General features: G+C 49.4%; 1 protein-coding gene across 1 annotated transcript in view; it reads right to left on the reverse strand.

Annotated features, from left to right (window-relative positions):
- Positions 1-4,260: 4,260 nt before the first annotated feature.
- IFT43 (intraflagellar transport 43) overlaps positions 4,261-16,705 on the reverse strand; it is a gene marked incomplete at its 5' end in the record, with an annotated part of 44,024 nt that continues 31,579 nt past the window's right edge. Inside the window, 4 exons of the mRNA XM_005860189.2 lie at positions 4,261-4,536; positions 4,705-4,767; positions 5,238-5,313; positions 5,574-5,646. Coding sequence (XP_005860251.2) covers positions 4,471-4,536; positions 4,705-4,767; positions 5,238-5,313; positions 5,574-5,646 — 278 coding nt within the window. The remainder of the gene's footprint in view (positions 4,537-4,704; positions 4,768-5,237; positions 5,314-5,573; positions 5,647-16,705) is intronic.

The following is a 16,705-nucleotide window of genomic DNA, read 5'->3' on the forward strand; positions in this document are numbered from 1 at the left end:
AGGTGGTATCCTTAGCAAAACACAGGTGTTGCTGCAGTAAAATATCCAATGTGACTTATCGTATCAATCAAATCCAGTTCTAAAGTCTAACCGCAGTCAGCTTTTACCAGGTATCACAATCCTAAGAGGACAGTACGAATATTATCCCCATTTTACAGACGAGAAAACAGAATCTGAAAGGGAAAGCAGCTTACGGGAGGACCCACAGCTACTAAGTGGCAGAGCTGGGACTGGGACCTGGGCCTGCCTGATTCCGGAATCTGTGTTCTTTGCCACTGCTCCCTACCTCCTCCCCTACCGCCTTCCCCACTGACTCCCTGGCCCCCAGCAGGAACGCACAGCACTGCTCAGGCAAGCAGAGCAAGGACGCTAAGCTGTCTTACCTTGCTGGACAGGTCTCCAGCACCAATGCTCCCTGGAGCCCCCCTAACCACTAATCAAGAAAGGCCTTGATGTACGTAAGCAGCACATTTTGGTGAAGGCACTAGCGTCACTTTCCACCTGGAACACGTAGTTCCCAAAGCCTGTCTGAGTGTCCCAGGGTTTAGCAAAGATGAGCCAACACTCAGGGGTAGAGACGACCTTAGGTTCAGCCACAGGCCTGCCCAGATGAACTGCTCACTCAAGCTTTGCATCGGAGCTGCAGGTTTCCAGGGCGCACTCCACACCGGGCCCTACAATGCCACCCTGTCCTCCTGGCACACCGGCCTGGCAGGGAGCTGGCAGCAGCCTCCTCACCTCTGGTCCGTGGCAGACAGAGCTCATTGTTTTGTTTTGTTTTGTTTTGTTTTGTTCTCTCTCTCTCTCTCTCTCTCTCTCTCTCTCTCTCTCTCTCTCTCTCTCATAGCATTACCTGTTCGCTTCTGCCAGGCCAAGGCACTAAGAGGCTGCGCAGCCGTTTCGATAGCATTTTCTGCAGGCTGCCTGGCAAGCCCACGGAGGCCTAAGAGTGTGCGTGTCTCTGAAGGGAGTGGACCCTGCACGTGCAAAGTCTTTCCTGTGATAAGCCCAGGCCTTGGGCGCACTGGACAGGGCATCTCCTCTCCCCTTGTCCCCTCCACCCCAGACACACTGGCTTCCTGCCGCTACTCAAATGAGCCAGGTGCATGTCCTCCTGCTGGCTTTTTTTTTTTTTTAATCTGCACCTGAGGAGGATATGTTATTTATTGATATTAGAGACAAAAGGGGGGGGGGAGAGAGAGAAGAAACATCGATCAGATCGGCCACCTCCCACACACGCCCCGACAGGGGTCGAACCCAAAACCTAGATATGTGTGCCCTGACTAGGAATGGAACCACAGACCTTTGGAGTTCAGGACGATGATACTCCAACCAAAGGAGCCAACAGCCAGGGCCTCCTGCTGGCTTTTTGCAAGTACTGCTCTCACTCCTTGGAACACTGTTCCCCAGGTACCATCTTGTTCCTTCTTTTCCCTTCCTCAGGTCTTTGCTCAAATGCCACCTTTTCAGTGAGGCCTTCCTGACCACCATTTAAAATTGCAACCTCCACTCCAGCATTCCCTTCCCTGTTCTGCCATATTTTCCCCCATAGCGTCTACTCCCATCTGATATACTACCTATTTCCTGTATTTGTCCATCTCCCTCCCCAGGGGTGTGCTAGAGGGGAGGGAGTTTGCCTTTTCTAGGTCTGTCTCTGCAGTGCCTAGAACAGAGCCTGACATGGACTGAGTGCAACCAATATCTTAGAAGGAGCAATGCAGACACCAAGGGAGATTTTGTCAGAGACCAGCTGGGACTTCTCAAGCCAGCTCAAAGGTGACACCAGCCAGTCTAGGAGAAACCAGTAAGGACCTGTCAACATGCCACATGGAGACAGCTGCACCAAGACACAATCCATGCCTCCCCCACGTGTGCACAAAACCGCACTGCGGGTACCTGCAGGTGCTGGCCCATTCTGCCAGACCTCGTGGGCCAGCTTCTTGGGAGGCCCTCTGAAGTCTGGGTGGGCGACCCCGCTGGCTGGAACATAAGGAAGGCATCTCAGACGTTGAGTGAGAATGGTGGATGTCGGTTCTGGAACAAACTGTCATTCCCCAGGAACGCTGAAGAGGGGATGTCAAATGCATGGTAAAGGATGAAGCCCCGACAGGGCCTGGTCTGGGCAGGTGCCAGGAGAATTGGCCACACATGCCTTGAACCCAGCTCTTGTCCAGGCTCACATAACAGCACTGTTCCTCTCCCTGGTCCATAGCTTCCTCCCCACCCACCTGGGCCATGATGACGGGCTTCACATCCAAGCTGACAGAAGCCCTCTGCCCTGTGGTCACTCCATACAAAGAACAGATGCCTGGTCAGGGGTGGAGGGGTGGTAGGCAGTTTCTCCCAGCGCATTGCTCATTCTGCCCACTACAAACCAGATCTCTTTCCCAAGCTGAAGGCAGCAGAGTGGGAACAAAACCACAAGTGTTAAAAGCACAGCGGTGTCAGACAACTTGGTTTTGAATTCCAGCTCTGCCACCAAGTAGATGGATAATCCCGGGCCATCTCTTTACCTCTCTGACCCTTAGTTTCCTTATCTGTAAAATGGGCTAACAACCATATCAGCTTTGTTGGGTAGTTGTGAGAATTAAGCAGAATTCCTACATGCAAGCCCAGTTCCTGGCAGGTGGTAAGTGTTCCATACATGTTAGATCTTGTTGCTGCTGTTGTTATAAAATAAAGGAAGAGAGGGAGGAAGTCAACCCCTAGCTACCTGCTCCCAACGGCTGAAGACCTCCAAGGTTATGAGTCCCGAGGCAGGTGAAATTGCTGGTAATTAAGGTACTAGAAAGGCAGCCTTTCTCCTTTGGGCTTCAGAACTGTGCAGGCTCAAGAAAAACCAGCCTGAAAGGAAACTTCTCAGTGACCATGGGAATTATTCCAAAGAGGGGCTGTCGGGGCTAAAAGGCTAAAAGTATGACTCTGGAGGGGGAGGAGAAGAGACCCCAAAGCCACCAAATCCCAGAGTTTATAATTAGTAGCCCAGCATCCTCTGTGCCTGCACGAGGGCCTGCCTGGCTCAGGGGGAAGGGCACACATAGTCATACAAAAACAACCCCCCAGTGGGTTTTTGAAGTGCTGAGCCTCTTTGTTTGTCTGAATTTTAATGAGGGGCCAGGCAGGATGAGAGCTGCACTCACTCCCTGGCCAGGAGTGGGCTTCGTTAGCTGCCAGGCTGCACCGGCCTGATCCAAAGCGGCATCTAGGAGGGGCGGGACCTCAGATGAGATGTCTTGGGGAGGAAGAGAGAAAAACAAAAACTAAAGATGCCTGTTTAGAAGAAGGCTCGGGCTCTGCTCCAGATCTCAGCGCATGTTGGAAACAGGCGGGGACGCTGCGTGGGGGAGCCATAGAGACAAGCAGCTTGTGTGTCTGAAAGGGCAGAGGGAGGCCGGGCTCCCTAAGAGAGCGTTTCTGTGGAAGGCTCAGGGCTGCCACGCTGGCCCCTGCTTCCGAGAACCAGGAACGAGGCTCTGGGAAGCTGTGGCAGAAGGAAACATGCTTTGGGAGCCCCAGGCACAGGTTGCGGGAACATGGTGAAAGGGGAGTGCTATCAGAAAAGCCCCCAAACCCCGATGTGAGGAAGGGGTCACCTTTTCACACCCACTTCCTGCTGTGTCTTCAGCTAAGCCACCTAAAAGCACGAAGGAGACAGTGCAACTTCACTGACTCAAGGGAAAGTCCGCAGTAAGAAAGGCATCCTGCCAGGCCACCCGGCAGACAGCTGCTTGCAACCCCCATACCCAGGCCCAGGTGCTTACAGGTAGATGCTCCAGGGAACTGCTGTGGCCTCTGTGACTGAGCAACTTCAAGGAGGAGTGCCATTCCTTCGCTCCCTGATCTAGCTTTCCCTCATGCTCTCCCACAGTGGGCAGAGCTCCCATAGATTGTTTAAAAGCTGCTTCCTTCATCTCCATGAGTCTTTCCAAGAGGGCGCTGCAAAGAAATGGGAGAGACAGCCACAGAAAAAAACAATTTAGCCCTGGACGGTTGTTCAGTGGTTAGAGCATCGGCCTGCGGCCCGAAGGGTCGTGGGTTCGATTCCCTGCCAAGGGTACATACCTCGGTTTCAGGTTCCTCGGCCCCTATGGGGGCGTGTAAGGGAGGCAACCAATTGATGTGTCTCTCTCATGTTAATGTTTCTCTCTTTCTCTCTCTCCCCACTTCCCTTCCTTCTATTTTCCCTAGAAATCAATGGAAAAAATATCCTCTGGTGAGGATTTAAAGAAAAAAGCAATTTATTACAACTGAAAATATCAATGCAGTCTCCTGAAAGTAAGTATTTTTATTACAAAATATTCCATATGAAAATTCTAAGCTCCTTGCAAGCTTTTTTAGTTTTAGGCTTATTGCATTTTTTTAAAAGTCCAAAGCAGAGGTTATTCTGTGCAGAGAGCGGTCTGTTGTCCCCAAGGGCTCAGGTGTGTGCAGACTGTCCCTCGGGGCCTCCTCCGCTGCCTGCAGCAGGTCTCACTCGGTGAGAAGCTCTGAGGACACCTCAGTGTACAGACGGTCCCAGTCCCAGCCGACGTCGTCCTGCCGAGAGAGGTACTGCTAACTTTCTTGGGACAAAGGGAGGCCTTTCCCTGCAACCGTAGCCCACCGCCCAAGCCCAGAAGCCAGGGAGGCCGGGGTCAGCCTGGGAAGCCAGCTGGTTAGAGGAGCCAGCGGCTGAGGGAGCAGGAAGCTGCTACTGCTACGTACTTCCCGAACTTCCTGCTCTGGCGCGAGCACTTTGGTGAGGAGCTTCAAGTCGATCGTTCCATCCTGTAAATGCAAATATATATATATAGATAGATATAGATATAGATGTGCATTTCGAGGAGCCTTCAGATAATTAACTCTTGTAAAGTGAGGAGGATCAGGTTGTGTGGGGTAGACTTCCCAAACCCAGAGCTGCAGGAATGCTTTCTGAAAGAGTAAGAATGTGAGTGCACACAGCCACTGAGAGGACGCCACAATACCCCCAGGCTGGGCATTCTCTGGGGGAAGGTCAACATCAGGAGGGCAAGGCATGGCAGCAGCCTTTCTCTAGGGCCTGTGTATCTATTGACCCCAAGTGGGCAGCCATGGAAGCAGGTGGGACTGTGTTGGGAAACACTGCAATATGCAGCCCGGAGATGCTGCAATACCCAAGGACTGTTGCCAGGCAACCTCAGAGGCGCATGGGGGAGATGAGAAATCCCTGGGGATGTTGCCCGGAGCCCTCCCCTCTATGCAGGAGCCGCTCTACTCACCAGGGTCTGAAAGGCTGCGCACTTCATGAGGTCATTGTCCAGGTCACGGTAGGTCATCACCCGGTTTACTTGGACACTGCAGCAGAGAGAATGTGAGGAAACCACAGGCAGGACCAGTTCCAGGAGTGCTGCTGGGCCACCGTCCCAGAGCCTCCTAGGCAGCTAGGGAAGACCAATCTGGGAAGAAAGTGTCTAATAAAATGGGAACCCTGGGAGGGAGCCCCCCACCAGCAGCTGGGTCTGCACTGGGGGGCAGCACCACTGTGGATGGCACTTGAAGTGTATTAGCTCGCATGTTCCCTGCCTCCCTACAGCTTCCGACCTAATTTAACATACCTGGGCGGGGCTGCCACCTGCAAAACGAAGTCTTCTTCCTGTACTTCTTCCAGATCCGGAATAACAGGAATATCTGCAATGAGAGGAGGCGGCAAAACGGTCAGCAACATGAAGAGGGGTCTTGCCTGCTTCCTCATGTGTTACTTATTCCTTCAACAGGCCAGCATGGGGCTATCAGCTGGGGGTAGAATGGACAGACAGACACAGTCTCTGGCCTCCAGGGACTCCCGGTCCAGGGCTGTGGGACTGAACTACAGGTGCACATTAGAATCAAAGGTAGAATGTCAACAAGTCCCAAATCCTGGGCTTTACCCCAGAACCAGCTGGATTAGAACCTCCCGGGTAGGGTTCAGGCATCTGTTTTTTCCCTAAGATTTCTTCGACGATCCTGATGTTCACTCCAGGTTAGGAGTCACTGGTTTGGGTCTCCAAGGAGAAACGTAAAGAAATGAGAAGAGCGTCCCAGGCAGCATTAGAGGAGAAGAGGGAAGGGGAATCAATGAATAAGCCTGGCAACGGTTGGAGACAGAGGAACTGAGAAAGCGCAGTGCCATGAGGTGAAGGTCACTATGACCTCCCCGTGACCGAGGTGCACATGTGCATTAGCTCATTATAGTCTCTGCAATCATCACAGTCTCCATGGCCCTGAGCCTGCATCTGAAGGTCACTGTACACGTAATGATACAGCCTGGCTCCCAGCCGTGTATCCGAGAACAGGCCTGCATTTGCCAGGTCTACTGCAAAACAGTGCTGCTCCTAAAGATGACGCTTCTAAAGATGACGCTGCTCTTGCTGTCGCAAAGAGACTTTTCTTGCCTGGACTCTCCACATGAGACAGACATACAGACATAGAAGGAGCCCCAAGGCCACTTCTTTCACCAATTTAATGACATCATGCAAATGGAGAAACAGGCAGCACATCACTTAATTGTGGCAACTGACTTAAGGTACAAAAATAGCCCACGTCCTCCTGGGGACAACCTAACACCCGACAGAAGAATTTCCTTCTCCAGTGAGTATTACTGACCGGTAGAGGGTTTTCTTTGTTTTAACCAGACTGCAGAGAGGGGCAGAGTGAAAAAAGGCCACATGGGCTGAGACAGTCCCAGAATTCCCAAACCAACACAACTATCAAAAGGAGGAAAACATCCCAGAGAGGAAAGTAAAAAATCCTTCATTTCTGCTTCCATGGACTGAATTCAATATTATTTTTAAAAGAGATGCAGAATCATTTCAAGAAAATGAAGACCCTCGCCTCTGTCAGGCTATTCAGTACTTAAACTGAGGCTGCTGTAGTCAAGTGAAGCCCAAGTATTTGTGTGGCAGTTCCAAGCCTGGAGTCTTTATTACTGCTTCAGACTGTGACGTTCCGGATGCTGTACCTGGAAAAAGAGAAAGTATGCAAGGGAGACACAGAAAATAAGACACACAGAGAAAGAGACAGGCGAAGAAAGAGAGTAATTAAAAGAATGAAAGAGGTAAAATAAAAAGAAATGGCTGATAGGGAAAATAAAGACATATACACCACCCCCAAAATGATGAGCCACATTCGGCAAGTCCTCTGTCTAGAAAGAAGCTGCTCAGAGCTAGGACTGCATCTCCCTATCCTGCTGAAGAATTAGAGATGGAATTCTCTAGGATTCTGTTTTATGCTAACGGAAATTTAGCTTTCTTCCTCACTCTCGCTCTGCATTACTAACACTCCATGGTGAGGGCTGCCGCTGATAGTGCCGTCGGAGCCCAGGGCGGGTGGGGCCCTCAGGCTGGTGCGACCGCGCAGACCCAGCAGCGGGGTAGGGGGAGGCTGGCTGTGCCATGCGCCATCAGCAGCGTGACAGTTAGTGATCCAGTTAGCTGCTCCTGGCTCTCCTCGGACGTGGAGTCCAGCCTGAGATGAATATTCAGAAGTTGGTAAGAAAATGCCCCATGCTGCGTGTGGGGCTCAGGACGAGTCTTCCCAAAGTCCCCTTTCCCTCCACACACTAGCATGTGGGCCCTGTCAACTCTGCCCAGCTTCTCCCAGCTCTGAGGACTGCACTGCGGCCCAGTGTCCACTCTGACTCCCCACAGGCCTCTCACTTCATCCCCACCCCCTCCTCCAAATGTGCACCAGGGAGTGTGGGGCTGGCCCATCTGTGACAGATCAGAGGTCAGTCCGGGCCTTGGCAAAGGCGCCTCTCAGAGTGGCACTGGTGGGGCTGGCCACACAGTGGGATTTCTCTCTAATTGGAAGCCTGGTGCCCAACAGAACCCGGTGCACCGCCTGAGTGGGACAGAGCCAGCGATGACAGCCAGGCCAAGGCAAGCTGGAACATTCCGGTGCAGTGACAGCTTGAGCCATCGCAGCAGAGTCAGGCCATCCAACTCCCGGCCCCAGTGGAACAGGTGGCCGTGGAGCAGGTTTTGGGCAAACTTCAAAGAACTTCACAATTTTACAGTTTCTGATTTATAATCACAGACAAGTACTTGCTCATGTGTACATAATAGGTTTGGGGAATTTTTGTTCTTTCTCTCCTTCCACGGCCCCCCGCCCCCACTCTAATCCCACACACATACCATGAACAAATCTAGAAAAAGAAAATGGACTTAAGAAATCCACCTCTTCACAAAATTACCTACACGAAACGGCCCTGCCTGCACTCAGCACAGCTACTTGCCTGCAAACCTGGACTCGTGACCCAGTCTCATTCAGGTTGTCAAGTTTAACTTTCAAACGCACAGGATTTTAACAGAGACAACAAGAGGAATACAAGAGTCTGCTCTAGTACTGTTGAAAGCTACCGCTACTTTTAAAAACCTACTAACTGCGTTAACTTTATTCTCATTTTCTTCCACGATGCTGAAGAACATGAACAGAAAGTATATGGGTAGGACTCCTGTCCAGCAGTTATGAGTACAGGCTCTGGAGGCAGGATGGCTGGCTTCGACTCGCCCATGTACTAGCTGTGTGACTTTATCCTCTCTGTGCCTCAGTTTCCTCATCTATGAAACTGGTAGAATTGTGCCCACTGCATTCAGTTATTGTATTAAATGCAACAATCTTTATAAAATGCTAAGTGCCATGCTATTTGGATTCATTTAACAGATATAATATTGAGCATGGAGAGAAAACTATAGGTCTCTACCACCGTTTTCTCATTTACTCCTGCCCATTCTCCAGATGAGAACACTGAGGCTGAGGAACATTAGCAGTTTGCACTAGGTGAAACCATTAATAACAGAACCAGGCTTCCCAATCCTGTCTGACTGCACCCCGAGCTTGTCCACACCTCACCTGCGCTTTCTTTGCAAAGGCACAGAGACGCCTCCTATAGGTGAGACACTGCCTGCTGACCAACAGCTTTCACTTTGCCTGAGACTCAATGTCCTCTGTTCTTGGGTATTTCCTTTGATTGGTTACCTCCTGCATGCCCCCACTGGGGATCAAGCCCACAACCCAGGCATGTGCCCTTGACCGGAATTGAACTCGGGACCCTTCAGTCCGCAGGGCGACGCTCTATCCATTGAGCCAAACCGGGTAGGGCCTACCTGTCTTATTTTTAAAGGTAAAAATAATATCCTATGTGGTAATAGATACAAATACTGCAGAAAAGTTTAAAATGAAAATTCCCTTTCCTTATATGAGCCCCAGTTGTCTCCCTAGAGGTAGTTGCTATTAACAAATTCTTGTATATACTTATTGAAAAGAATTTATGCCTACCACAGCACACATATCCTTTAAAAAAATGTTTACAAATGGGATCACTTTCCATTCATGTTATCTGTAACTTGCTTTTATCCTTCCTGATAATGTACCGATACATCTTATTCTTTTAAGTGGCCACCTAATGTTATTGACCGGATGCTCCATAATGTATTTACTCCCATCCAGGGAGGACCTAATTTAGAATTTTGGGGGTGGGGTGGGGTGGGGTGGGAGTTAGGGAAGCTCCCTGAGTTAGGGACAATGCAGCTAAAAGCTGAAGGATAAGCAGGATTCAACCAGGCAGGGGATGGCATGTGCAAAGGCACTGAGGTGAGAAGCACCCTGTAACACTGAAGAAACTGAAGGCAGGCCGGTGTGGGTGGCATGTGGGGCCCAGGGCAGAGTGGCACGGGGTGAGGCAGGAGAGAGGTGCCTGGTGCCAGGTGAGGAAGATCTGTATCAACCAGCCAGGAAACACGGACCAGTGCCTATTACACACAAGACCCCTCTGAGGCACATTAGGGGAAACCACGATGGACTAAGCCAGCGGTTCTCAACCTGTGGGTCGCGACCCCTTTGGGGGTCTAACGACACTTTCACAGGGTCGCCTAAGACCATCGGAAAACACATATGTAATTACATATTGTTTTTGTGATTAATCACTATGCTTTAATTATGTTCAATTTGTAACAATGAAAATACATCCTGCATATCAGATATTTATATTACGATTCATAACAGTAGCAAAATTACAGTTATGAAGTAGCAACAAAAATAATTTTATGGTTGGGGGTCACCACAACATGAGGAACTGTATTAAAGGGTCGCGGCATTAGGGAGGTTGAGAACCACTGGACTAAGCAAAGTTGCAAAGAGGGTCTATATGTAAAAAAATAATAAATGAACAGATAAGGAAAATACACACCCCTTCTTTTATGAATCATCTCGGAATCCAACAGGCAGAATTCAGAGCTTGCTACTTTGTCTTTCCATCATTTTTCGTTCAAGGCCACAGGGTAGACCTCACTACCCTGCAGTAGGTAAAGTAAGTGATTCTGGCCCTCGGCCTGCCCCCTAGATAGTGAACTAGCTGAGGGCAAGGACCACATCCTGGTCACTTCTGCATTCCCAAGGACTGGCAAACTAAAGGACAACAGAACAAAACTGAGTCCATAGATGCCCCTCACACCTGAAAGTCACACACACGGAAGAGCCGTGTCAATCTTCTCTATACTATCCCATTACAGTGTAAGTGCTCCTGAATCCTCAAGTTGCCTAAGTGGGTTCGCTTCACAAGAATAACCAAGAGAGTTCCTTGCATACTTCCTAGATTTGACAACATCCTAGCAAAGGCTTTGCCTCCCCTCAGAGCTGCTCCTGCTGGGAAGGGTCCGTGTGTATGCAGGAAGCAATGGATGAGTGGGGACAAAGCTGCAGAGGAAGTCATTCAAACGTGGTCCACATGGACCTCTACCCTGAGGCTGGGTCCCACGCTCTTCCCACTGCTCCCTGTGCGTTTCGTCCGGGATCACTAGTGTGTCCCACTGAGGCTTGTTAATGCACAGCAAAAGCAATAAGAACTTATTTCAAAGAGAAAGATTGTTGCCGAATGGGAAACTCCTGACGATACCAGAACACTGGTCTGCCAACAGATCCACCAACACACCAACTACCAGCTTAAATGAGGGCTGCTTAGATAAATAATAGAAATACATAAGGGAAACATATGGGAATACCAATAGGATCAATTCCACCTGGTTTAAAAAATGCGAAAAGCTGCCCTAGCCCTGGAATACACTCATTACGAATAGGAACATATATCCACGCACTAAAACACTAACCATCCAGTGGAGTCGCAGTGTCGGCCCCTGTGGCCGGACAGCAGAAGCCGCCGGCCTCTTCCTGTGAAGCTGACCCCAGCTCTCTGCGTGCATTTCGTGATCGCCGGCGTTCAATCCGGCTGTTGTTTGCCAGTCTGGGTATAATTAGAACAGAAAGTGATTTCAGAGACTCGACTCAGCCTGAATGAGTGCCCCTGAGCATTGCTCAGGCTCTTCACCTGGAACACGAATGTAAGTCCCACAGGTCGGAGAGAACACAGGAGGCACCCCAATGTGGCCCTGGTTCCCACAGGAAGCCTTCCTCTCTGTGTCCCTTTAGGGTCTACTCTTTGCTGATTTTCTTGGTTGGAGCTTTCGTGTTTGTTTTTTTTAAACGTTTTTATTCTTTTTTTTTTTTAAGAGGGAGAGGGAGAAACATCAATGGGCTGCCTCCTGCACGCCCCTTACTGAGGACTGAGTGATTCTGCAACAGGACATGTGCCCTGACTAGGAATCGAACCAGTGACCTCTTGGTGCATGGGGTGACGCTCAACGAGGCTGGTTGGGGCTTTCTGAATGGAATTTCCTGGTCACTTGCAGGAGGGTTTCTAGAGCTACGTCAAGACTGTGCTGTCCTCCAACACGTTCTTACCCTGACACCTTAGTAAATAATACAAGGTTGGTCTAACTTGCCAGGCTCCTTGAGGTACTTACTGATGACATGTCCCTCACTTCAACCACGAACTGAGCTCCCAACGCCAAAGGCCCTGCCTGGTTACACACAATCTCTTCCCAGAGCTGCCTTCCCACTCAGTGCCCTGGCCACTGCCGAGCACCCACAGGCCGTGACGGGCCCACAGCCACCATCCACAGCCAAGCTCAACAACCAATCGACATGAAAGGGATCTGGATATGCTGCTTAAGGACACCCCAATACAAGCAACCCCCAATTTTGTGACCAAAGTCAACAGACCTCAGCAGAGCTCATAGGCAAAAGGAAACAACATCCACAGTTTTAGGAGATGGCAACTTAAACCGGAAATCATTGTAATTTTTCTCTGCAGCTGCAAAACTTTGTTTTACTGAACGCTGTTACCTTCTGCATCACGTATAAGGAATTTTAAACAGGCAAATGGAAGAAGGTCTGATTGAAGATGAAGTTAAGTGAAAGAAATTGGTCTCATTTAGCCCATGACAGGATTCATCTGTGTTCCCAAGTCCACTGAGGTGGCATCATGGGCGTTTCATATTCATGAGCTGCGGCGACACTGTGTCCCCTCATTTACAAAGAGCCGTGTTCAGCAAATTCTGTCCCTGTGGATCCTCCGTGCATTTCATGGTCTTGTCAGAGAGACATCAAACGCTCCAGTAACCAAATACCAGAAAATGGCTTTAATTAGTGGATCTCAATCGTATAAATAATTTTTTTTCTAAGTGAAAAAATGGAGAATTTTTTTAAAAGGGAGAAGAAAAGGGGAAAGCAGTAGGCAACAGGCTTCAAACACCCGAAGGAACAAGGGGAAGAGACGGTCTCAGAGGAGCTCCTGAGTGAGCCTGGGCCCAGCACCATCGGTCCCCTGCTCTCCCGGAGTCAGGGTTCGAAGGGCACAAACTCTGCAGGTTCCTGGCAGGTCCGCTTTATGAAGACTCATCCCTTGTGATTTCACCTGAGTCAAGCCGGCCCAGCCTGCACTCATTACAGGCAGAGTGGGAGAAAGGCAAAGAGAAAGGAGTCTGGAAACTGTGATGTTGGCTAGAGAGCCACGCTGCCAAGGCCGAGAGACAGGACTGACCGTGAGCAAAATGCGTGGCCTAAGGTGCGGCCGAGTGTCTGGGGGCAGGTCCCGGAAGAAGTATGTGATAGAGCAACAGAGAGAAAGAGATGCGCCATCCTGAGGTGCCAGGTTGGGCTTGTGCATTTGATTTTCACCCGCGTCCTATATGTTGAAATACCGCCATGCTCCTGCCAAGCCGAATCTCTCCTAATGCTGCCAGGGAACGATCACAGACCTTAAGATCAAAACAGCTGATTGTTCCTCACAGCCCCCAAGTTGGGGGGACTCTCCTGGTGGACGATGGGTTGGCGCGGAAGGTTCAGACTGATTTCGGTTTCTGAGATAAGCCCGGCCTCAGCACAGTGTGGTGTTGCTGGTTCATGAGCAGAAAAGGGGTTTTGCTAAGAGTGGCGCCTCAGCTCGTGGTCTATCATGGCCTGTGAAAGCCAGATCTCATAATATCTTCCACAGAGGGAAGTTGTAACATTTCTGAAGGAGCCACGAATGCAACACCCCAGAATGAGGTTTATCCCATCACCCGAAGTGCTGAGTGCTGATAAGATTCTGTATCGCCCTGGCCGGTGTGGCTCAGTTGGTTGGACATCATCCTGTGCACCAAAGGTTGCCAGTTCAATTCCCAATCAGGGCACATACCCAGGTTTCCGGCTTCATCTCTGGTAGGGGGTACATGATGCAGCCAATCCATTTTTCACTCTCACATCAATGTTCCTCTTTCTCCCTCCCTCTCCCTTCCCCTCTCTCTAAAAAAACAATTAAAAAAAAAGAATCTGTATCAGCCATGGATTGAGCCTTTCGAGACATTCAAAGGTAGTGCTCACAAGAGACGAGCACAGCTCAACAGGATTCTCTATGGGAAAAGATCCCATTCGGCCCAGGAGCCTGGCATTGGGAGGACCTGCTGTGATGACCTCTAGGGAACATTGTATCACTGGCTACAGACAGTTGAAGGAAACAAAAAACAATGAATAGGAATGCTCTTCACCACTCCAACAGCTCTCAGAGCTTCGTGGTGGTTCCAGCTTTGATCTGTTGAGTTATGTGAAGAACAAGGAGGGGTAAAGCATTTTAAAAATTTAGAGGAATAGAGTGGCTGGAAGGAATGGAAACTGAGGAACTCTCCACTCTCTTTAATAGGACCCAAGATGAGTGACACGGCATTAAAGTGACAGAAAACACCTTCTCAGAGCCGCCAGAAGTGTGTTAGAAACCAGGCATATCTGATTCTATTTCATCCTCTTTGTGTTACACTCAAAAAAAAACAAGACAAACTGCACTGCTTTCATTCTAAATCCTTAGTTTTGTATTTTCCTTATATATATTTATTAAAAAAATGCTACTTTGATCAGTGCCACCCGTGCCACCCTCACACACAGAACTCTTCTGAGCGGTCCCCTCCGTGCAAGGCCACTGCTGGTGACAGCCAGCTGGTTTTGATCACAGCCATTCCGAATCGGATTTTCATAAGATAGATGAGGAGTCTTACTGCTGCTCTCTCTCTTATCAGATGAGAAACAGAGGGGGAGGGGGAGGACGGGTCCTGAGGGAGCCGCACAACAATCAAGGGCTGCGTGGTTCTTTCTCTGTCCCTCCACTGCTGCAATTTTCAAAGGCGTTCGCCTCGGGCACTTTTAAATGATGGTGTCTCAATTCTGTAATCATCTTTCAAGAACTTTCTCTTAAAGGGCCTTTTAGGTAAACCTAGTCTGTCAACCACACTTATAGACTCAGGAATCACATTCCCAGTATGTGTCCTATGTGTGTATATACAGACGAATACACACACACACACACACACACACACACAGAACATCTGTGAATTTTTAGAAATTTAAGTTGGTAGAACCTAAAGCTAGATCAAGTTCATTTCCTGCTAGGGTAAGAGGTCCCCTGTACCTCTCCCAGAGATTTCTGCTCTAGCTAGATTAGGTCCTTCTTTGGGAACTAATTTCCATGTGTGATAAGTCAGAAAGAAAAGACTTCTCCCCCTGAGGGCTAAGTGATGTGCTATGTCCAACTCAGATACATAAACATGCCTGTCCCTTCTCACCTCACCTAAGCCATATCTGGCTGTCAGTCTTCAAACTGACTAAAGCAACATGGCCATCTATTTGGGAGAACACAAAGCCACAACGCCACCAGTCATCCGAGGCCACAACTTGCTGTGATTTTGGTTGCAAAGACTATTTGGAGCAGCTCTACAACTCTATCTATCTCTTCTCATTGCAGAAAACATTATGGCTCTTTATACAGACTCCAGCTTTTGAACAGACATCCTAGAACACCAAGCCTCATTTCTTTCTAGTCAAATACAAATCTAAGTGGTCTAAGATCTCCCTGGGCAGTGGTCCTCACCAATACGGGCCTGTCTGCATTCAGGGCCTCTCACCTCCTTTCATCCCTCATACATGCATTCCCTTCACACAGTGTGGAGAAGTCCCGTGCCTCTCCCAGAAAGCCGAACACTGCTTAAAGCAGTCACATCTGGGACAGTCACAAAAGTATGGGATTGATTTTGTCCTAGCCTGATCCTGTCTTCTGTATTCAACCAAGCCAGCATCCAAGGAATCACAGAACAAATACCCTGATCTCTATCATGATTTCAGGGAGAGTCAGCTGTCTCTGACTTGTCAGCGCTTAGTGTTGGATGATTTATTATTAATCACATTCCTCCAGACTGTAGCACGACAGACTGCTGTCGGAGCTTTCTCTGAGTTCCTGGAGGAAGGTACTGCAACCTACTTCATTTCCAGCATGCGTGCATGGCACAAGACCTGCATTCTTCCCTCCTAACTCTTCAGATGGGGACATGCAGGTAAGCCACTTACATGAACGAAGTAAATGGAACCCCGAGGTCACTGCCAACTGTGTTTCAGGCAGAGGTGCTCGTGATGGTAAGTTTGGAAAGCCTGGTGTGACGTAGAGACTTCAGGGCACCACTAGGCGCATAAAGAGCTCTGTCCCAGCTCTGCCAACGAAGCAGGAGGTCTGGGCCAGACTCCGGGCTATGCTTGAACCAGGGTAAGGTAGAAGACGATGAGTTCTCTCCAGAGGACCCAGCATAGACACAAGAATTCATTATCTAAAAGCAGTTGCAATGGATTTGATAGAAGAGAAAGCATAACAAGGAAGAGAGGCCTGGTCAAGCCTGAAGATTCTGCTTCATGTCACAGCTTTAAAGACCTGGCCTCTGGCTCTTCTCTACGCCGCCTGGGTCTGTGGTAGACATGACTCCACAGTGGGAGGCTCAGCAGAGCTGAGGACATGGGCCAGTAGGTAATCTGCGCATCAGGACAGGAGAGCAAATACCCAATCTGAGTGGAGACAAGCCTCCTCAGCCAGCAGGGCGGAGAAACGAGCCTACCACTTCCCACAGCAAAGAGGGAGGCCGTGAGAGCGGAGTGACGCCCAAAGCCCATGTCTGAATTCCAGCTCCGCCACTGCTGGAGGTGGCGGACTAGAGCAGTTGGTTCGTGCTGGTTTGTAAGAACCAAAGGCTAAGTTTTTAGGAATTCTGCATGCAGGCTGTTAAACATAAACATTATTAAAGATTAAATTATACACCTTTACAATGAAATAAACTACATTAAAAAGAAAGGTAATGCTCAAAACTCACTGCTTCCTAAACTTTACTACATTTTACTTTACCTATGCTCTGGAAATTATTTACATCTAATGTAGCTGTATGGTGAAAGTATGATACACTCACTAGTGTGCTACTGCCCATCTCTTCCCAGCTCCGTGGTCGATTATGTCATGTTGGGAGCTTGAAACCAACCATGGTGGGAGTATTTACACCACAGAAACCGGCAAACACTACCAATGAAGATGCCC

This window comes from Myotis brandtii, unplaced genomic scaffold, assembly GCF_000412655.1.
Source record: "Myotis brandtii unplaced genomic scaffold, ASM41265v1 scaffold132, whole genome shotgun sequence".
In the NCBI taxonomy this organism is placed as follows: Eukaryota; Metazoa; Chordata; class Mammalia; order Chiroptera; family Vespertilionidae; genus Myotis; species Myotis brandtii.